The sequence below is a fragment of the Mobula hypostoma genome, chromosome 12 (genome assembly GCF_963921235.1).
Source record: "Mobula hypostoma chromosome 12, sMobHyp1.1, whole genome shotgun sequence".
Lineage (NCBI taxonomy): Eukaryota > Metazoa > Chordata > Chondrichthyes > Myliobatiformes > Myliobatidae > Mobula > Mobula hypostoma.
In genome coordinates this window covers 80,165,677-80,188,556 of record NC_086108.1, presented here as the reverse complement: position 1 = coordinate 80,188,556, position 22,880 = coordinate 80,165,677, and the positions used below count along the sequence as shown (strand labels likewise).

General features: G+C 39.8%; 1 protein-coding gene across 2 annotated transcripts in view; it reads left to right on the top strand.

The window, feature by feature from the left end:
• eif2b3 (eukaryotic translation initiation factor 2B, subunit 3 gamma) overlaps window positions 1–22,880 on the top strand; it is a 127,259-nt gene that overhangs the window by 51,588 nt on the left and 52,791 nt on the right. For both annotated transcript variants that reach the window (XM_063064999.1, XM_063064998.1), the window contains exons 6-8: window positions 2,377–2,466; window positions 14,997–15,124; window positions 16,344–16,534. In XM_063064999.1, coding sequence (XP_062921069.1) covers window positions 2,377–2,466; window positions 14,997–15,124; window positions 16,344–16,534 — 409 coding nt within the window. The remainder of the gene's footprint in view (window positions 1–2,376; window positions 2,467–14,996; window positions 15,125–16,343; window positions 16,535–22,880) is intronic.

Genomic DNA, 22,880 nt, shown 5'->3' with positions numbered 1-22,880 from the left:
CTGCATCACCCGAATACTACATCAGCAAAGTGCAAACTCCTCCACGAGATTACATCAAAAATTACTTTCAAATCTGTTGACATTATCACATTGACAACTGTGAGTTTTTGTTTCTTTTTCATGGTAGGTAAAGGATTTCTTCTGACTGGCACAGAAAGCTAGGTTGAGATTTACAAGTTTCCCACTTGGAAATTATGCAGGGTCAACCAATTATCAACCAATTACCAGCACCTTAAGCTATACATCAGTTTGATTATTTTATTAAAGTTTTTAAAGTTATTTTGATGTGTAAGTTTAAATAAACATACAAAATAAACTCTAGCATCCTATCGCATTCTTATTTTGCATATTACAAATCCAAAATAAATGTATCACAGCAAGACATTTGAGATCTACAATAGACCTTAACACATGATAAAACTAAGTATCAGGTAAGAAACCTCTAACAGAACAAAGATAACTGCTTTATACATTGTGGTTAAAAATTGTAGTTCTTTCAACAGCCTGGTGAAGCTGATCCTTTTTTCTCTCCTTATGTATCCTTTATATGCATTTCAGATTTACTAGTGGTTTTCTGACCCCCGGAGTTAAATCATTATCAACTCAATCACTGTCCATCTCCACCTTTTTGCCCATCAACACTAGTGAAATTTGCCAACATTAGGACAATGCCTTGCCTATTTAAGTGTTGGTTTAAATATTTCTTAATTGTAACAATTGTATTAACATCTGTTCAAGAAGTGCATTCCAGATACCAACCACTCTGTGTAAAATTGAAACATCCCTCTGAATTCCTTTAAATCTATGCTAGTTTGTTGTTGATACCCCACAGTGGGTAAAAGATTTGTCTATCTATCCTATCTGTGTCTCTCATAAAATTGTATACTCTCAAGTCACTCCTCAGCCTCCTTTGTTCCAGAGAAAGCAAACCCAGTTTATCCAATTTCTCTCCATAACTAAAGTCTTCCATTACAAGGCAATGGTAAAGTGAGGGCCTCCATCGCTCAGAGCTGACCATGGATATTGCATCCTAGCTGGCTAGATACGCAATTCTGGGCAGTACGATATGGAAAGCAAGCTGTTGCCCGTGTAGCAAACTCCCCCTCTGCAAGCAACTGATGAACCCAAAGGAACAGCAGAGAATGATACAGTTTGGTACCAGCAATGTTGCATAATTCAGCATTGAACTTAATGTAGGACTGCTTTAGGGAATCCAGCTCTAGATTTTTCCCTCAGGGTTTACTCCCGAAACCTTTCCCATGAGTGGGTATGGCCGCAAGGTAGTGGAGGTTTGAGATCAGAGTTTTCCTTCTCTTAGATGAGCTGCCAACCACGGCGGATGAGCCCCATTTGCCCCTTCTGAGCCACACATGAAGGCCCGCAGCTGGACTTGGTTGTCATAAGTTATTTGAGGAGCACGCCATTGGGAGCATTTAATAAGTAGCAGGAGCTTGTCCCCAGTACCACGCCCCCCACCAGGCTATAACAACTTAAGGGATACAGGCGATATATTGGTTATAAACATAAGAGATTCTGTAGATGTTGGAAATTCAGAGCAATGCACAGAAAATGCCAGAAGAACTCAGCAGGTCAGGCAACATCTATGGAGAGGAATAACGATTGGCATTTCAGACCAAGACCATTCATCAGGACTTCTGGTGAATCTCCTCTGTAGAGTCTCTAGTACAAACACAGCCTTACTGTAGCACAGCAGACAGAACTGGATATAATACTCAAAGGTGTGCCCTAACTAGTTTTTTTTTACATTAAGTTGCAACACAATGATCCATTTCATATATTTTGCCCCCAGACCTTTGAAGGCAGATAAACCATATGCCTTCTCCATCAGTCTATCAACAGTGTTTCCACTTTCAAATGTTGGATTTGCTGTGTGTTTTTTATTATATTAAATTAATGGATATTGGTTTGCAGGTAAAATTTCCAAACTAATGAATGAAATGAAACAACGCTGAGAAATCTGATCAACAGGGAAAAGGGAGAAGAACAGCAGTAGATTATTTTATCCAAAATGTTTTGGTACCATAAAGCTAGGTGATGGTAAAAAAGAAATCTTCCTTGGTGAAATATAATTCTGTATCCCAGACTAAGTGGTTCTTCTATATTGCAGGGTAATTAAATTTGTCTTTTTAACAAAGGTTGTATGTGATTAGTTATTACAAATTGTACAAAAATATTACAGCAATGCAATTACTAAAATTGCAGCCTAATGTTTAAATTGTTTCTGGTAAATAATCCTTCTGGTGAGGATGAAGCTGCAAGATCAGGTGGGCTGGATTTTAGCAATGGAGTTGTGCTGTAATGGAGTGGCAAAGAATGCTTCAAAAACAAAATAATTACTGCTTGTTTTTTTTTCAGATATCCTAGGATGCACATAAAAACAGCACTTGTGGATGCTCATCTGTATTGCATGAAGAAATGGATTCTGGATTTCCTTGTAGAAAACAAGTAAGAAAGAAAAGTACCCCTACTTTTACTGACAAGAGAAAAGCTGCAGATGCTGGAAATCTGAGCAACACACACAAAATGCTGGAGGAACTCAGCAGGCCAGGCAGCAGAATGAAAATCAGGTTTATTATTACCGGCACGATTTGTTACCTTAGCAGCAGCAATTCAATGTAATATATTATCTAGCAGAGAAAAAATGATAAATAAAATAAAAGTAATAGTAACAATCAATAAACAAGTAAATCAATTACGTGTATTGAATAGATTTTAAAAATGTGCAAAAACAGAAATACTGTATATTAAAAAAAAAAGTGAGGTAGTGTCCAAAGATTCAAGGATCTATGGAAAAAAGTAGAGTTGGCATTTCGGGGCTGTCGAAGGATTTACTGGCCTGTTGAGTTCCTCCAACATTTTGTGTGTGTGTTGCTTTGATTTCCACCATAGAACATTACAGCACAGAAACAGGCCTTTTGGCCCTTCTTGGCTGTGCCAAACTATTTTTCTGCCTAGTCCCACTGACCTGCACCTGGTCCATCCCTCCATACACCTTTCATCCATGTGCCCATCCAAGTTTTTCTTAAATGTTAAAAGTGAGCCCACATTTACCACTTCATCTGGCAGCTCATTCCACACTCCCACCACTCTCTGTGTAAAGAAGCCCCCCCCCCCTTAATGTTCCCTTTAAACTTTTCCCCCTTCACTCTTAACCCATATCTTCTGGTCTTTTTCTCCCCTGGCCTCAATGGAAAAAGCCTGCTTGCATTCACTCTATCTATACCCCTCGTAATTTTATATACCTCTATCAAATCTCCCCTCATTCTTCTATGCTCCAGGGAATAAAGGCCTAACCTATTCAACCTTTCTCTGTAACTCAGTTTCTCAAGTCCCGGCAACATCCTTGTAAATCTTCTCTGCACTCTTTATTAATATCCTTCCTGTAATTTGGTGACCAAAACTGTACACAATATTCCAAATTTGGCCTCACCAATGCCTTATACAACCTCACTATAACATTCCAACTCTTATACTCAATACTTTGATTTATAAAGGCCAATGTACCAAAAGCTCTCTTTACGACCCTATCTACCTGTGACGACACTTTTAGGGAATTTTGTATCTGTATTCCCAGATCCCTCTCTACTGCACTCCTCAGTGCCCTACCATTTACCTTGTATGTTCTACCTTGGTTTGTTCTTCCAAAGTGCAATACCTCACACTTGTCTGTATTAAACTCCATCTACCATTTTTCAGCCCATATTTCCAGCTGGTCCAAATCCCTCTGCAAGCTTTGAAAACCTTCCCCACTGTCCACTACACCTCCAATCTTTGTATCATCAGCAAACTTGCTGATCCAATTTACCACATTATCATCCAGATCATTGATATAGATGGCAAATAACATTGGACCCAGCATTGATCCCTGTGGCACACCACTAGTCACAGGCCTCCACTCAGAGAAACAATCCTCCACTATCACTCTCTGGCTTCTTCCGTTGGGCCAATGTCTAATCCAGTTTACTACTTCTCCGTGTATACCTAGCAACTGAATTTTCCTAACTAACCTCCCATGCGGGACCTTGTCAAAGGCCTTACTGAAGTCCATGTAGACAACATCCACTGCCTTCCCTTCATCCACTTTCCTGGTAACCTCCTCGAAAAACTCTAATAGATTTGTTAAACATGACCTACCACACACAAAGCCATGTTGACTCTCCCTAATAAGTCCCTGTCTATCCAAATACTTGTAGATCCTATCTCTCAGTACTCCTTCCAATAATTTACCTACAACCGACGTCGAACTTACTGGCCTGTAATTTCCCGGATTACTTTTAGAGCCTTTTTTAAACAACGGAACAACATGAGCCACTCTCCAATCCTCCAGCACATCACCCGTAGATACTGATATTTTAAATATATCTGCCAGGGCCCCTGCAAGTTCAACACTAGTCTCCTTCAAGGTCTGAGGGAATACCCTGTCAGGTCCTGGGGATTTATCTACTCTGATTTGCCTCAAGATAGCAAGCACCTCCTCCTCCTTAATCTGTATAGGTTCCATGACCTCACTACTTGTTTGCCATATTTCCATTGACTCCATGCCAGTTTCCTTAGTAATTACAGATGCAAAAAACCCATTTAAGATCTCCCCCATTTCTTTTGGTTCCATACATCGCCGACCACTCTGATCTTCAAGAGGACCAATTTTATCCCTTACTATCCTTTTGCTCTTAATATACCTGTAGAAGCTCTTTAGATTATCCTTCACCTTGACTGCCAAAGCAACCTCATGTCTTCTTTTAGCCCTCCTGCGGATTCTCTCTTGTTTGGCATCTGCTTTGCTTGTTTATCATAAATTTCTGAATTTTTGAATTAAGTGAACACCTATGGAAGTCAGAGTTGGAAAGTATGTCATTGACAAGCATCAGAAAGGATTGATCTCAGTCCTGCTCTTGGTATTACTGTAACTCTGCCAAGCAGAGTGTATGAGGCCATGATGCTGTTCAACTTAGTGCTGAGGCAGCAAAAGCTATTGAGATGTGCATTCACAGTAGAAAAAGAACGTAATGGTAAACCAAAGAAAGTATCAAGAAAAAAACTTGGCAAGTCTTGAATGCCCATTTTACTGCAGACAAATCCAATGTATTTGAATTTTTTCTTTTAATTGGTCAGAACTGATGTACAAACGTAGATTGATACAAATGGTGGAGGCCTCATAGAGTCTGAAAAAGGAACTTGCATTTAAATGATGCCTTTCACTCTCTCAGGAGATTCCAATATGCTTCACAACTAAAATACTGCTGAAGTTTAGTCGCTGTTTTCAGATATTTCACTATGATGCAAATGATAGTTTGTTTCAACATTGCATGCTTGTTCACTGCTCTGCACAAATTGGGAATATGATGCTTATCCTGCTGTCTATTCCTGGATTTTCTGTCATGTCTAGGATCATTTTGTAGCCTGTTAAGCATGAGGGGATGAACGTGTTTTGTATCTGGCACCTCTGCCTTGTGCCAAATATTTAGTGCATCTCCATTTCTTTGAATGGATGTTATAAAGCAGGGGTCCCCAACCTTTTTTGCACCGTGGACCAGTTTAATATTGACAATATTCTTGTGGACTGGCTGACGGGGGCAACAGTGTGTGACAGGGAATGAGGAAAGGTGCAGCTGACTCATATTGCCAAATCATATCGTTTCCTCGCACATGCTTTGTGGCCCGGTGGTCAGGGACCACTGTTATAAAGTAAGGTCACCTAAATTTCTTGATTACTTTTCTTTATTTCATAGTGTCTTTGATTTAATTAACAATATGTTCATGCCTTTTGAATATATATCATTTATTATTTCAAATTTTTTCAACTTTTTCCAAATGTCGATGTTCATCATTTGCAAACATTGAAATAACTTTCTGTCAACGGGGTTAGAAAGCGGAGTTGTGATCATGCTATCTGGCTGCTGGTTGTGATTAGCTAATTTGAAACGATAGGAAGAGAGGAGCCAATAGCTGGGTCAATATTATCTGACACATTTTCCTGCAATATATTCAAAAAGTTTTCTTCCAATCCTCTTTGAAGCTCAGTTGCACTGTGAAATATGGTAACTTTATTTGCTGGCTGGTGCTGTAGCGGCATCAGCACTAGACATTGAGGTGAATGGTCCCGTGTTTGAATCCAGCTGGCTCCTTGCATGCTTTCCATCGTGCTGGGCTGAGCATTGAGCTGGCAACTTGGCCTTGTAAAAAAAAAAGGTCAAATGCTACGGAAATGGTAAAAATGTCGCCCAATGCACCACGAGTCGCAAAAAGGAACAATAATATACTTTACATCAGACAATCCCTTGATGGGATAATCTATCAAGTGATGCCTTATGTAAACTACACAATCAGTTAGATTTGAGCTGCTGTATGTCCGTCAAGCTTTGTAACATTCAAATTTCCATGTCTTACTTGAAGGACAAAAAAAAAAGAAAATAAGAGAAACTAATATTCTTAATAAAAATTTAAATTAATAAAAAATAATCACCTGGTCAGAGAGCGTCCATGAAAAGAGAAGCAATTCAAATTTGTATTGAAAACTCATCATCGGTATGGGATATCAACCTGATAGGCGAACTCTTTCTCTTTCTACTGATGCTGCCTAAGCCAGAGAGCATTTCCAGGCTTCCCTGTTTTTATTTCATATTTCCAGTGTCTGCAGTGCTGCAGTGTCTTGAAAATAATTTCCTGCTGGTTTCATAGAAGCATTCCTGACAACAGAATGATTGATCTTAAATCTTAGATTTACTACTTTTACATAGCTTGAAAGGAAAGGTTTGCAGCAAGCTTTCCATTTACATCAGAGTTGTGCATTATGTGGGATAATACCCTTATCCTTAGATCTTGTGTATTGTTTACTGAAAGATGGTAACTTTAGAAAGTTTAAGGACAAGGATAGCCAGCTTTGTTCAATGAGACTGTCACTTTTTGAGTGATTTTGATACTTGACAGCTCCTATATCCTTCAACCGTCCTTTCCCTATAAATCATTATTACTACTCTCCAGATGGTACCTTTATTATGTAATTCCAGGGTTTTAGAATGATAATTTTACCAATCCAAGAAATTTTTAAGAAGGAGATTTGACTGCCTGTATGCTTTACCAAATAAACATAATGAAAATGAAATCATATTACCACCAGGACTGTAAAGAATTGAGACAGAATATGAGAGAATATTGTGAAATTTTATTTAAATTTTTTAACATGTATACTATTTTCTCAAACATGTTTGCTTAGTCCTATAAAAGAGTTTCTGTTTCATTGAAACTATTCAGTAATGTATCTTTCCAAGTTTTCATTTTGCTGTTAATGTAAAATTGTACAGAAATAAACTTAACTATACAAATGTTTATATAAATTCTGAGATATTAGTAACAATAAAAGCAGTCAGAATGAAATATCTCTTTAATAAGACCAAACATACGATATGCAGATGGCTAGCAGGTATTCATGGTCTAAACTCAAACCTCTCTTTGAAATTTATTATTTCTTAAATGAATCTTCCAGGCAGCTGTATTTAGACCACCTGAAAGAGTATCTAATTTTGCTCGTTTTTTCCATTCTTAAAGGGCATGCCAAAAAACCTAACAGTTGTGATAAAGGGGCGTTGAAGAAAATCTAATAGTTTAGTCTGGACCTTTAATGTAAATCTAGCAGAATAGCAGGAGCATATATACCAAAGCACGGACTGGCATGCATATGTTAAAAAACAATTGATTTGCATAAAGGTTACTGCAGAGGGCTTATGAATCTTTCACTTTCACTCATAATAATGGCCCATGATAAGCTAAATTGTCTAGGAAGCATTTACGTTATTGTTAGCTGCCCATTTACTCTTATGAGCAAATGCTAGTGGTCTGGGTATATAATACGCTGGTTGAAATAGAAAGCATATACTTTATATGTTACTATAATATCTGGATGTACTTTATATTTTCCTATAAATAATAAAAAGATTTCTAGTTGTTGTGCCATTGTGTGTTAAAAATCAAAAACTAATACCTGTACAAGATTAATATGAAAATAATTACTTAACTATACTGATTTTGTTCATCGTCTTTGGGGCACTGAAAATTATGCAAAGTTCCGTATTCTTTAACATGGGCAAGAAACTAAGGCCCTTTCCTGTTGGATTGATGAAGAAGAAACTTGGCGGATAATTAGTGTTACCAAAGAAAGAAGAGAACAAAACCTGGGAACGGAGCAGTCAGCTTAATAATTGTGAAGGAAATGATAGGAGTAACATCCGGATTCGAATACAGGAACTCAGCAATGTTGTTGTTTGCCATGGGTAGGAAGTTCGACCTGTCTTGTTGGAATTAATCATTGCAGGGTGCTTCAATGATGGAAATATTAACCAACATTTGTCAGTTTGCATTTGAAATTATCCAGGTCCTACTGCATAAACTGAATATAATAGTGGAGAGATTATGTTGTAGTTAATAGGGCATTACTGAGATCATATTCGGCTGTTTACTAAACTAATGTCTAAAGTAGGCAAGTTGTCTTAAGAGACAAGACAAGGCTTGTATCCACTGGAGTTTAGAAGAAAGGTAGATTTGGAGGGAATTAATCTAGAACTTAAAGATAAAGATTAGCTTTTTTGCCACATGTTCATTGAAGCATACAGTGAAATTTGTCATGTGTGTCATTGTTTGTGATGTACTGGGGGCAGCTTGTAAGTAAAGCCATGCTTCTGGCACCCACACAGCTTATCCACAACTTACTAACCATACCCCATATATCTATTTTGATTGTTGGAGAAAACCAGAGCACCTGAATGAGACATGGTAATTGAGAGAACGTATAAACGCTTTCAATCGCTGGCACTGTGAAGTATCACACTAACCACTATGCTGTACTAGGGGCCATAGTGTGAATTTAGATTTAGATTAATCCTCGTTTATTGTCATTTAGAAATGCATGCATTAAAAAATGATACAATGTTCCTCCAGAAAGATATCACAGAAAACAGAGGACAAACCAAGACTAAAACTGACAAAACCACATAATTATAACATATAGTTACAACAGTGCCAAGCAATACCGTAATTTGATAAAGAGCAGACCACGGGCATGGTAAAAAACTCTCAAGTCCCAATAGCCCCATCATCTCATGCAGACGGTAGAAGGGAGAAACTCTCCCTGCCCCTCCAAGTGCCGCAAACTTGCCGATGCATTGGAAGCACCCGACCGCAGCCAACTCTGAGTCCATCCGAAAACTTCGAGCCTCTGGCCAGCCTTCCGACACCAAGCACCATCTCTGCCGAGCACTTCGACCCCGCCCCGGCCGCCGAGCAACAAGTCAAAGCCGAGGACTCGGGGCCTTCTCCTCCGGAGATTCTGGATCACACAGTAGCAGCGGCAGCGAAACAGGCATTTCAGAAGTTTCACCAGATGTTCCTCCGTGCTCTCACGTCTGTCTCCATCCAATCAGGATTGTGCACGGCACCCTACTTGACAGATGACAGATATCATTCACCGGAGTGGCCACTGCAAGCTGCGTCGCGCCGCCATCTTCTCCTCCCTCAATTTAATTGGCTTATTAAAATTATAAGTGCTGCTGATTCAGGTCACTTTGCTTGTTTATGCAAGGCATTAAATGCGTATTGTATCTGTATAATGGATACCTGTGGTTCTTAGGAAAATGGTTGTTTATTGTGTCAGAAGAATTTGTTACTGGGAAGGTTTAAAATTGCATTTTTCCTTATTTAATGCAGGATAACAGAAATAAAGTCAAATCCCACTTTGTCGGTGTCATACGAAATCTGAGAAACTGTGCCGACCAAAATGGCAGTGATCTTCAGATTGAAGCAAGTTTAGCTTCAATGTTGAGCCTGATGTAGAGCATACTTCCTACTACTAATATGAAATGGAAAAAAAATGTTTTGTACTTTCCCAATGAGGATTGATTAACGTCAGAGCTAAGAATCAATTTAAATAAGATAGCTTGTGCCCTTTAGTTTGTTAGCGGATTGGTACTTCTATGTCCTGTGATTGAAAAAGGTAAATGAGTAGCTGTAGCCTTCAGCTTTCAACCATAAACCAGATAATTCTGGTTCACTCAGCTTTTAAGGCAAGTCTTGCACATTACAGTAAGTTTATGTTTCCCATTTTTGAGACAGCACTTTGGCTTTTTCAGAATCCGGTTTAATATCATTGGCATATGTTGTGAAATTTGTTGTTTTGATGCAGTAGTACATTGCAATATATAATAATAAAAAACTATAAATTACAACAAGAAATGTGTATAAAGAATTAAATAAGTAGTGCAAACGGACAGGAAATAGGGAGTTAATATTCATGGATTCATTGTCCATTTAGAAATCTAATAGCAGACGGAAAGAAGCTGTTCCTGAAATATTGAGTGTGTGTCTTCAGGCTCCGGTACGACCTCCTTGATTGTAGCAATGAGAAGAGGGCAGGTCCCGGATGATGGGGGGTCCTTAATGATGGATGCTGCCTTTTTCAGGCATCACAGTTTGATGCTGGAGAGGCTAGTGCCCATGATGGGGCTTGCTGAAATTACAACTTCCTGCAGCTTTTTCTGATCCTGTGCAGTGGGCCCCTCCATACCAGATGGTGATGCATCCACTCAGAATGCTTTCCACCGTACATCTGTAGAAATTTGTGAGTACCTTTGGTGACATACCAAATCTCCTCAAACTCCTAATGAAATATAGCCACTGTTGTGCCTCCTTTGCAGTTGCATTGATAAGTTGGGCCCAGGATAGAGCTTCAGTGATGTTGACACCCAGGAATTTAAAACTGCTGTTCCCTTGATGAGAACTGGTTTGTGTTTCCCCTTCCTGAAGTCCACAAGCACTTCCTTGGTCTTACTGATGTTGAGTGCAAAGTTGTTGTTGCGATAGCACTCAACCTGTTGATCTATATTGCTCCTGTATGCCGCCTCATCACCGTCTAAAATTCTGCCAACAATAGTTATGTTGTTGGCAAATTTATAAATGGCGTTTAAGCTGTGCAGAGCTGTGCAGTTGTGGGTGTACAGGGAGTAGAGCAGTGGGCTTAGCGCAAATCTTCGAGGTGTACCAGTGTTGATTGTCAGCAAGGTGGAGATGTTGTTTCCAGTTTGCACTGACTGTGGTGAAAAAGTTAAAGTCGGGCAGCATCCGTGGAAACGATCAGGACTGTAGAGGGAAGGGGCAGAGGCCCTATAGAGAAGGTGGGAGGAGGGTGGGAAGGAGAAGGCTGGTAGGTTCCAGGTGAAAAACCAGTAAGGGGAAAGACAAAGGGGTGGGGGAGGGGAAGGCCCCCCCCCAACCACCTTCATTATAGGGCCTCTGCCCCTTCCCTCTACAGTCCTCACGAAGGGTTGGGGCCCGATACATTGACTGATCGTTTCCACAGATGCTGTCCGACCTGCTGAGTTCCTCCAGCATGTTGTGAGTGTTGCTTTGACCCCAGTATCTGCAGATTATTTTGTGCTTAAGATAGCATCCATTGTAGACTTATTGTGGCGATAGGCAAATTACAGCAGGACCAGGTCCTTGCTTAGGCAAGAGTTGATTCTAGTAGTGAGTGACCAACCTCTCAAAGTGCTTCATCACATCAGATGTTAGTGCCACTGGATGAAAGTTGTTGAGGCAGCTGACCCTGCTGTTCTTTGGTGCATATCATTGTCACTCTTTTGAAGCAGGTGGGAACCTCCAGCTGCAGCAGTCAGAGATTGAAGGTGTCCTTGAACACTCCTGTCAGTTGGTTGGCACAAGTTTTCAGAGCCCTACCAGATATATCATCAGGGCCTGATGCCTTCACCCTCTTGAAAGAAGTTCTGGCATTGGCCTCCAAAGCAGAGGACTGCAAGACGCTGCAGTGATTCGCGCAAATGTAATTTTATTCTGCCTTTCAAAGCGTGCATGAAAAACACTGAGCTCATCTGAGAATGAAGCATTTCAGCCATTCACAATGTTAGGTTTCTCTATGTAGCAATTTTAAAAACACGTTAATGATTTATTTCGGTCCTAATGTGGAACTTAAAAACCATAGAAACCAGAGAAAAACTACAGCACAGAAACAGGCCTTTTGGCCCTTCTTGGCTGTGCCGAACCATATTCTGCCTAGTCCCACTGACCTGCACACGGACCATATCCCTCCATACACCTCCCATCCATGTATCTGTCCAATTTATTCTTAAATGTTAAAAAAGAGCCCACATTTACCACCTCGTCTGGCAGCTTATTCCATACTCCCACCACTCTGTGTGAAGAAGCCCCCCTTAATGTTCCCTTTAAACTTTTCCCCCCTCACCCTTAACCCATGTCCTCTGGTTTTTTTCTCCCCTTGCCTCTGTGGAAAAAGCCTGCTTGCATTCTCTCTATCTATACCCATCATAATTTTATATACCTCTATCAAATCTCCCCTCATTCTTCTACTCTCCAGGGAATAAAGTCCTAATCTATTTTTCTGTAACTGAGTTTCTCAAGTCCCGGCAACATCCTTGTAAACCTTCTCTGCACTCTTTCAACCTTATTAATATCCTTCCTGTAATTTGACCAAAACTGAACACAATACTCCAGATTCGGCCTCACCAATGCCTTATATAACCTCATCATAACATTCCAGCTCTTATACTCAATATTTTGATTAATAAAGGCCAATGTACCAAAAGCTCTCTTTACGACCCTATCTACCTGTGACGCCACTTTTAGGGAATTTTGTATCTGTATTCCCAGATCCCTCTGTTTTACTGCACTCCTCAGTGCCTTACCATTTACCATGTATGTTCTACCTTGGTTTGTCCTTCCAAAGTGCAATACCTCACACTTTTCTGTATTAAACTCCATCTGCCATTTTTCAGCGCATTTTTCCAGCTGGTCCAAGTCCCTCTGCAGGCTCTGGAAACCTTCCTTACTGTCAACTACATCTCCAATCTTTGTATCGTCAGCAAATTTGCTAATCCAGTTTACCACATTATCATCCAGATCATTGATATAGATGACAAATAACAATGAACCCAGCACTGATCCCTGTGGCACACCACTAGTCACAGGCCTCCACTCTGAGGAGCAATTCTCTACTACCACTCTTTGGCTTCTTCCATTAAGCCAATGTCTAATCCAATTTACCACCTCTCCATGTATACCCAGCGACTGAATTTTCCTAACTAACCTCCCATGCGGGACCTTGTCAAAGGCCTTATTGAAGTCCATGTAGACAACATCCACTGCCTTCCCTTCATCCACTTTCCTGGTAACCTCCTCGGAAAACTCCAATAGGTTGGTCAAACATGACCTACCATGCACAAAGCCATGTTGACTCTCCCTAATAAGTCCCTGTCTATCCAAATGCTTGTAGATTCTGTCTCTTAGTACTCCCTCCAATAACTTACCCACTACCGACGTCAAACTTACTGGCCTATAATTTTCCGGATTACTTTTTGATCCTTTTTTAAACAACGGAACAACATGAGCCACTCTCCAATCCTCTGGCACCTCACCCGTAGACACCGACATTTTAAATATATCTGCCAGGGCCCCTGCAATTTCAGCACTGGTCTCCTTCAAGGTCCGAGGGAACACCCTGTCAAGTCCTGGGGATTTATCCACTTTAATTTTCCTCAAGGTAGCAAGCACCTCCTCCTTTTCAATCTGTACAGTTTCCATGATCTCACTACTTGATTCCCTTAATTCCATGGACTTCATGCCAGTTTCCTTAGTAAATGCAGACGCAAAAAAACCATTTAAGATCTCCCCCATTTCTTTTGGTTCCGCACATAGCTGACCACTCTGATGTTCAAGAGGACCAATTTTATCACTTACAATCCTTTTACTCTTAATATACCTGTAAAAGCTCTTTGGATTATCCTTCACTTTGACTGTCAAGACAACCTCATGTCTTCTTTTAGCTCTCCTGATTTCTTTCTTAAGTATTTTCTTGCACTTTTTATACTTCTCAAGCACCTTATTTACTCCCTGTTTCCTATACATGTCATACAACTCTCTTCTTCTTTATCAGAGTTGCAATATCCCTTGAGAACTAAGGTTCCTTATTCCTATTCACTTTGCCTTTAATCCTGACAGGAACATACAAGCTCTGCTCTCTCAAAATTTCTCCTTTGAAGGCTTTCCACTTACCGATCACATCCTTGCCAGAGAACAAGCTTGTGTTATTTCGGCCTGTTCTTATCCCACAGAACTTTCTTCTTTCTTCCATGACTTCTGCTCTTTCTCACCTTCACCTCACCATCCCTGTCACGGAAATTCCCTCTATCCTGCTTTGCTGCTCCACTTTCTCAGCAATTTAAAATATTTTTAGTTTCTAAATTTTCCTGGTTCTGGTGCAACATTATTGATCTGAAATGTTAACTCTGTTTCAATCTTCACAGATGTTGCTAGATCTACTACTGATATTTCCCATATTTATGACAGTCTTAGTCCAAACATTGCTTGTGCTAAATGTGTCATTAGATACAGAATGCTTTAATTAATGTTGCTTCTGTATATCAGTCCAAATTAAGATCCCTTTATCTTAGTAATACTTGATTGCTTACCAATGCAAAAGCAATTTAACTGTTACATTTTGTTAATAATCCAATAGTTTGTGTTTGGATTTGTAGGTATAACTAAATACTGCATGCCATGTTTATATGGATTAATTGAAAACTTAGAAGCAGGTATAACATATGGGCTTTCAAGCCCGTCTGCATAATCAGAATGGAATAGGTTGATCCTACACTCCCAATCCACTTTTCTGTCTGACCTTTTCCATTCTGCTTAACTGCTGAGAGAACAATGGTCAAATTAATTTCAAACTGAGTACTACTGCCGAGGTGTGAGAGAATGGCTGAGGTTGGCTGTTCCTGGGAAGAAGTATTTTACCTTTTGTTTTACATAGGGCACAGAAAAGTAGGATATTATGTCAGACACCCTGCATTTTTAATCACTTGCATATAATTTCAGCACACCAGAATATTATTAAAAGCACACTAAGTCTGAAGAGCACTTTTTTTTATTGGTAATGAAAATGTTTCTCTTCAAAGGTCCTTCACATCAATCCGGGGTGAATTGATTCCGTATCTAGTCCAAAAGCAGTTTGCTTCGCCTAGTTCTGCTCAGCTTTCTAAAGATAATATAAATGAAGATCAGAAGAAAACCTCAAAGCCTGCAGGTATGTTGTGTAGATATTTCTGTGTAATAGGTCTTCTAATTGTATAAATCCCAGCACAGAACATCTTTAATGATCAGACTGTGGAAAATATGGATCACTTCTCATGACAAGCGCTTAATGATGAAATTCGTCACCAACTTTAGTGTGCCAGGATAGCTTATGACTGACTGGGTAAAAGTGTTTAAAGTCAACAGTTCAGTCTAACCTCTATGTTTGTGATGACCTACTCTCCTATATTCCTTGGAGACATGGATAACCTACAACATCACTCCAAAACACTGAAGAAGTCTTCTTTGCAAGATCTTCCAAATCCACTGGCCAGATGTATGAACCTCACCAAGGCCAGAATTCCCAGCACTCAGTTGCCGATCATACTCCGTGAGTTCTAATTCTCAGGATACCATTTGGTTGCTTGATACCATACTACTTAAAAATAACAAAGGACTGTCCTTTAAGCTTTGTCTGGAGAATCGAGAAGTCCTTCAAAGATATTATCAAAGCATCCTTGAAAATGTATAATAGCCTCATCTATTCATGGAAATCCTTAGTCCAAGGCAATTCAATATAAAGAAGTAGCATGAGGGATGACACAAGCTCTTGTAGGTAAAATACAGGTAGTTGAAAGGAGTATATAACATCTGAAGTATAACACTCACCACCTGCGCAAAGTCTGGATGCAGTCAACCACAAAACTGGAGGGAAATAAATTATCTTAAAACTAATTGTTTAAGAATACCATTTGGTTTCAGGTCAGAATGCAGAAAATAAGGGCTGGATTGGAAGAAGGTGTGATATTGGGGAATTTTTAAAGAACACAATAAAATGGAAATTTCTCTGATAATGTGAAATACTGTGGCCTTTAAGGAGCAACTGAACTCCTTTGACTGTCTAATATGTTGCTGATGTAAAGTCTGTGACGTTAATGTCCACATTGTTTTTGGCCTATCAGAGAAATTCCCTTTGCTTCAACTACTGCCTTCTCCTACTTTCCCACATTTTCTGGACCAACTTGTTACTCGCCTAATTTTGCTGAAGTGTTTCAGATTTAAAATGTTAACTGTTTCTCTCTCCACATGTGATGCCTGACCTGCTTTGGCATCACTTTTTGTTTTTTTTTAATGTTTATGTTGTACATGCTATCTAATTCCTTGTCTGTTTATTTAAGTAATTCTGCTTGATGCATGTTGCACTTACAGGTTTATTTCTTTGTTTATTTAAGATATATTCAGTTACACAAAAGAGGATGATCTTCTGAATTTAGCCAGGGAAAAATCATTTTGGAATGATCATCATGGAGATATGAGTGATCCATATCATGGAACAAAACTTCGCTGCTATGTACATATTATGGAAGAAGGGATGTGTTACCGTGTAAACACTCTACCTTCATATATTGAAGCCAACCGACAGGTAAGAAATGTATCTTGCTTAGTAGTTTTTACTTCTGCTTGTGTTGGAAAAATCACCAGCAGAGGGATGAGTCCTGTTAAAGATTGGTTGTCTCAATACAGATCAGAGTGGATTAGCTAAAAATGATTAAGATCATTTTTAATTGCTACAGATTTTGCTGATGGTATTTTTGGGAGGTAATGAAGTGTCAAAAGTTCAGCTCTAACTTTTGAGTTTAGACCAGAATTTGTCTATACTGTATATAGTGTAACTAAATATTGCAATGAGCGAACAGGATTTATTTGAAGATTTAACAGCTTAACCAACATATTACATTGATTTTATTTTTAAATCACATGTGCACCAATTTACTGCCAAACAAAGCTAGATAAATATAGAAATTCTTGGTTGGCATCTGAAGGGTGCTTACTCCTCCTTTAACTGACTTGAGGGTATTGGAAATGTTCAAAGAGATCAGTAGTAGGGAAGCCATTGGAAAAAAATTCAGATGACAGGATTAATGATCATTTGGTACCAGAGATTGACAGTATTGGCTATGTTAACGTCAGTTCTCATCTGACCGATCAGATTGATATTTTTGAGGTTGTAGCAAATTGTATAGATGAGGAGAGTGCCGTAGGTGTGGTTTATGTAACTTCATTAAGGCCTTTGACAATGTCCCCCATGGGAAACTGGTCCAAAAGTTTACGGCTCATTGGATCCAGAACAAGTTGGCAAACTAGAACCTAGACTGATAAAGTGATGAACCAGAAACACGAGAAAATCTATGGATGCTATAAATCCAAGCAACATGCACAAAATGCTAGAGGAACTCAGCAGGCCAGCCGACATCTATGCAAACAGTTGACACTTGGGCCAAGATCCTTCATCAGTAGAATTGAAAATAGGTGGCCACCAGGAGATCCTGCTTTTTCTGGCAGACAGAGAGTAGGTGCTCGGTGAAGCAGTCTCCCAATCTCCAGCATCCTTCAGCGGACTCCCAATCAACTTCCTGGTTCTTTACTTCACCCCTGACCTTCTCCTGGTTTCAGCTGTCACCTACTACCTTATACTTCTTCCTTCCACACCCCCCCACCTTCTTACTCTGACTTCCCTTTTTTTTCCCCCAGTCCTGATGAAAGGTCTTGACCCAAGATGTCAACTGGTTACTCCAGCATTTTGTGTGTTGATAAAAGTGATGGTAGTAGGTTGCTTGTGATTGTATGCTCGCAACTCGTGGTGTTCCTCGGGGATCAGTGTTGAGACCCTTGCTGTTTGTGATGTGTGTGAGTCATTTGGATACAGTTATGGGAGGTATGATCAGTAACTTTGCAGGTGATGTGAAGATTGGTAGAGTTGTTGACAGTTTGAGGATAGTCTTGGGCTACAGAGTGATATTGATGTGTTGGTGGAATGAGCTGAGAAATGGCAGATGGAGCTTAATCACGACAAATATGAGATGATACCTTTGGCAATACTAATAAGAATAGGACATGCATCATGAAAGCTTATGTCCTAGGGAGCTTTGCGGAACACAGGAATATTGGTGTGCAAGTCCAAAGATAAACTGAGATGGCAGTACTTATACAGAACATGGTTAAGAAGGCAAGTGGAAGACTGGCCTTCATTTGTCAGGGCCATTGAGTATAAAAATAGTGAGGTTATGCTCCAAATTTATTAATCTTGGTCAAACCTTAACAAGACCACTGTATATAATTCTAGTCACCACACTGTAGGAAAGATGTATTGGAGAAGGTCTAGAGGAGATTTCCCAGGATATTGCCTGGGATGGAGTGTTTCAGTTACAAGGAGAAACTGGAGAGGCTGGTTCTGTTTTCCCTGGAGTCAAGAAATTTAAGAGGGAACATAATTGAGCTATATAAAATTATGAGGGGTATAGATAGGGTAGACTGCAGGGAAGTTTTTCTCCTTATCAGAGGTGAATAAAACAAGACTTAGGATTAGGGGTAAAAGAATCAGAGGAGATCTGAGGGAACCCTTTTCACCCAAAGAATGGTGAATACCTGGAATGTTCTGCTTGAAAGAATGGTAGAAGCAAAGTTGCTGACAATATTAAAGAAGTTTGTAGACTTGTACTTGAATCACCTCAGCACAGAAGGCTGTGGATCAGTGCTGGAGGACAGGATGAATGTGGATGGATGTCCAGTAGTTTATACATTTTGAGCCAAATGGCCTGTTTTCATAAACAAGAGAGAATCTACAGATGTTGGAAATCCAAGCAACATACACAGAATGCTGAAGGAACTCAGCAGTCCTGCCAAAGAGTCTCGTCCAGAAACGTCGACTGTACTTTTTTCCATAGATGCTGCCTGGCCTGCTGAGTTCCTCCAGCATTTTTTGTGTGTGGCCTGTTTTCATGCTGTATGATTCCATGACTCTGTGAGATGTAACCAATTGCTTGCCAGCTTTGTGAATGACAATGATATTAACTAAACCTTTGTCAGCAGGTGGTAGACCACATTCAGTGTGGATCGAAGATAACATCTCCTCCTCACTGACAGTCAACATTGGAACACCTCAAGCATATGTTCTTGGTCCATTGCTCTACTCTCTCTATATTCATGACTGTTGAGGCTAAGCATAGCTCAAATGCCATCTATATATTTGCCGATGACACAACTATTGTTGGCAGGATTTCAGATGATGATGAGGCATAGAGGATTGAGGTAGATCAGCTGGCTGAGTGGTGTTGCAGCAGCAACCTTGTACTCAATCTTCGTAAGACCAAACAATTGATTGTAGACTAAGAAAGGGAAGTCAAGGGAACACATACCGATTCTCATCGAGGGATACCAGTAGAAAGGGTGAGCAGTTTCCAGTTCCTTATATTGATCCTTACACCAACATATTGATGCAATTACATAGAGGGCATGACAGCAGCTATACTTCATGAGGAGTTTGAGGAGACTTGGCATTTCACCAAAGACACTTGGTAATTTCTACAGATGTACTATGGAGAGCACAGTACATGGTTGCATCATTCCCTGGTATGGAGATGCCACTGCACAGGATGAGAAAAAGCTGCAGAAAGTTGCAAACTCAGCTAGCTCCATCATGGGTACAAGGACATCTCCAAAAGGCAGTGCCTCAAAAATACTGCATATGCTGGGGGGGGGGGGGGGCGGGGGAATCTATAGTCCGAGTCCACATCCAAAATGCGGAAAACCTGGGTAACATTCTTCAGGCACAGTGGCAACCTCTCCCCTCTCCGATAGCAGAGTAATCCCCCAGTGATCAAATTGCAGTCTCTCCTCTCCAATAGCCAAACGATCCCACAGCGATCAAAAGGCAGTCTTCCCTCTATATTGAGTGATTGCACCAGTGATCAAAAGGCAGGTAGCCAGCACTCAGCTTCCGCATTCACCTCAATGTTACGATCTCTTTCATCGCTTTAATCGGTGAACAATGGAAACATTAATCGGCAAAATGGAATCGAATATCAGCTCACCACAAGTTTCGTGCACATTGCCTCTGCCTCCCAGACTCCAGCTGGAGACTGCAAAGCACTGAAACAGCCAAGTGATCTCCAAACTGCAAATCACAGGCTCCAACAGTTCCAGAATCACATTCAAGCCTAAAAACAAAAAAGACATAAAGGAAGTAAAATATATGGTTTCATGATCTATCCAGAAGATTTCAACTGAAGGAGCGTGGTATGCAGGGGCTAAATTGACCAGAAGTCACGTTGTGCATGGTATAACAATTCTCCAGTATTGAACTACTGTGGGAGCGCAGGTTTCATTGGAAAAATTAGGCATTGACCTTGTTGTGTTCTTTATATTCAACCGTACCGTGGGTTACTAATAAAGAAACATGTTCTGGAAGAAATACTTATATTTTATACTTTATTGTCGCCAAACCATTGATACTAGAACGTACAATCATCACAGCGATATTTGATTCTGCGCTTCCTGCTCCCTGGATTACAAATCGATAGTAAATATTAAAAATTTAAATTATAAATCATAAATACAAAATAGAAAAATGGAAGATAAGGTAGTGCAAAAAAACCGAGAGGCAGGTCCGGATATTTGGAGGGTACGGCCCGGATCTGGGTCAGGATCCGTTCAGCAGTCTTTATCACAGATGGAAAGAAGCTGTTCCCAAATCTGGCTGTACGAGTCTTCAAGCTCCTGAGCCTTCTCCCGGAGGGAAGACGGACGAAAAGTGTGTTGGCTGGGTGGGTCATGTCCTTGATTATCCCGGCAGCACTGCTCCGACAGCGTGTGGTGTAAAGTGAGTCCAAGGATGGAAGATTGGTTTGTGTGATGTGCTGTGCCGTGTTCACGATCTTCTGCAGCTTCTTTCGGTCTTGGACAGGACAACTTCCATACCAGGTTGTGATGCACCCTAGAAGAATGCTTTCAATGCTGCATCTATAAAAATAGAACTTCTATTTAACAACAACCACAACTTTTTTACAATACCATGTTTCTCAATCTTTCTATCATCCCTGCGCATGCTCAGAACTCTCTCCAATCACGTTCTTACACGTCATATCACCACATCTTTCTTTCCTTAAAAAGAAAAACAATTAGCAACATTGACCAGACAAATGCATAATTTAACATATCTCTGTCAGTCTCCCTGGGGTTTATGAACACGAGTAGACCTTCTAAGTGGTTCACACAGTTCTTGTGTTTCACTGTTATTTTCATGTTTTGTCTGGTCTGCATCAGTTAATGAAACTCTGAAGTTGGCTCTTGAGGTCTTTGTAATTTCTTCTTAACACTGCTCCTTCTTCTGTTTGGACCATGTATGATCTGGGATGTACTTCTTCAAGTACTGTAGCTTTCTGTATCCATGTGTTCATTTTGTCTTGTATCCTCACTTCATCTCCTGGGTGCAGTTCAGGTGTGCACAATATTTTTGTGTGATACTTTTGCCACACATGTTCCTTTAACTGGAATGTCTGTACCTGAATACCCAGTCACTTTTATATTTGTCTATGTACCTTTGGTCTTGGCTTTAGTGCATTAAACTCAGATTATTTAAGAACATTTACTTGTGCTCCAGTATCAAGTTTAAACAGAATATTGTTTTGGTTCACTTGCAATGAAATAGTCCAGTCATTCTTACTTTGTTTTCACGAAGCACATCTATATAAAACTCCTCAAGTTCATTTTCAAGCACTGCACTTACTTGTTTTATTTTCTTTCTACTTCTGCAACAGCGTGAAAAATGATTACTCTTTCTGCAGTCACTGCACATTTTCCCATATGCTGGACACTGTTTTGGCCGATGCTGCTGCCCAGAACAATCACGTAGCTTTTTTCTCTCAGATGACGTCTTGCTCCCTGTCGGTTTTGTTATCATTTTAGTATTTTTTCTAATATGTTCGCGCTTCCTCACAGTGTCTACGTTGCAGTTCTCAATGAAAAGTTCTTTAGCCTGTGACGTCACGGTTTCTGAAGCCTTGCAGAGCATCAAAGTTTTTTCCAAGTCTAAGTCTTGTTCTCATAACAGTCTTTCTCTCAGACCATTATCCAGAATGCCACAAACAATTGTGTCTTTAATGAGAGAGGCTGTCATTTCACCAAACTCGCATGCTTTACTTCGGTGTCTCAACTCAGTAACATATTGATCAATAGTTTCACCAGCTCTCTGCGAACATGTAAAAAATTTATGCTGCTCATACATCACATTATGCTTCGGTATACAAAATGCTTCACATTTGTCCATTATTGATTTTAACTTTAAATTATCTCCATTTTCAAAAATAAAATGATTATATACCTCAATTGCATCGTCGCTTATTATGTGGAGTAGAAGCGCAGCTTTCGTTTTTTCCGGTTTTCGATCCACATCGATCGCCGATAAATACAATTCAAAATGTTGCTTAAATTTTCTCCAGTTCTCAGCTACGTTCCCAGACAATTGAAGTGTCAATGGAGGCTGCAAATCTTCCATTTGTAAAACCGTTAGCAACACCAAAACAGTTTGAACTTTTTTTTTCAGAAAATTATCTTCGATTCTCCCGTGTTAGGAAACGTATTATTCTTTTAGACTGACCTCTGACACCATGTCGTGTTCTTTATATTCATACATACCGTGGGTTACTAATAAAGAACCATGTTCTGGAAGAAATAGAACTTTTATTCAACAACAACCACAACGTTTTTACAATACCATGTTTCTTGATCTTTCTATCCTCCCTGCGCGTGCTCAGAACTCTCTCCAATCATGTTCCTACACGTCATATCACCACAGACCTCATCATCTCTTATGAGGATATAGGAATTTATGTGGCACCATTCAGATTGTAGAGAAATTATATGATTTGATCAATATTTATTCAACATATTCTGTGATCACTTTATTTAACGTAGTTTGTGGATTTCTGCAA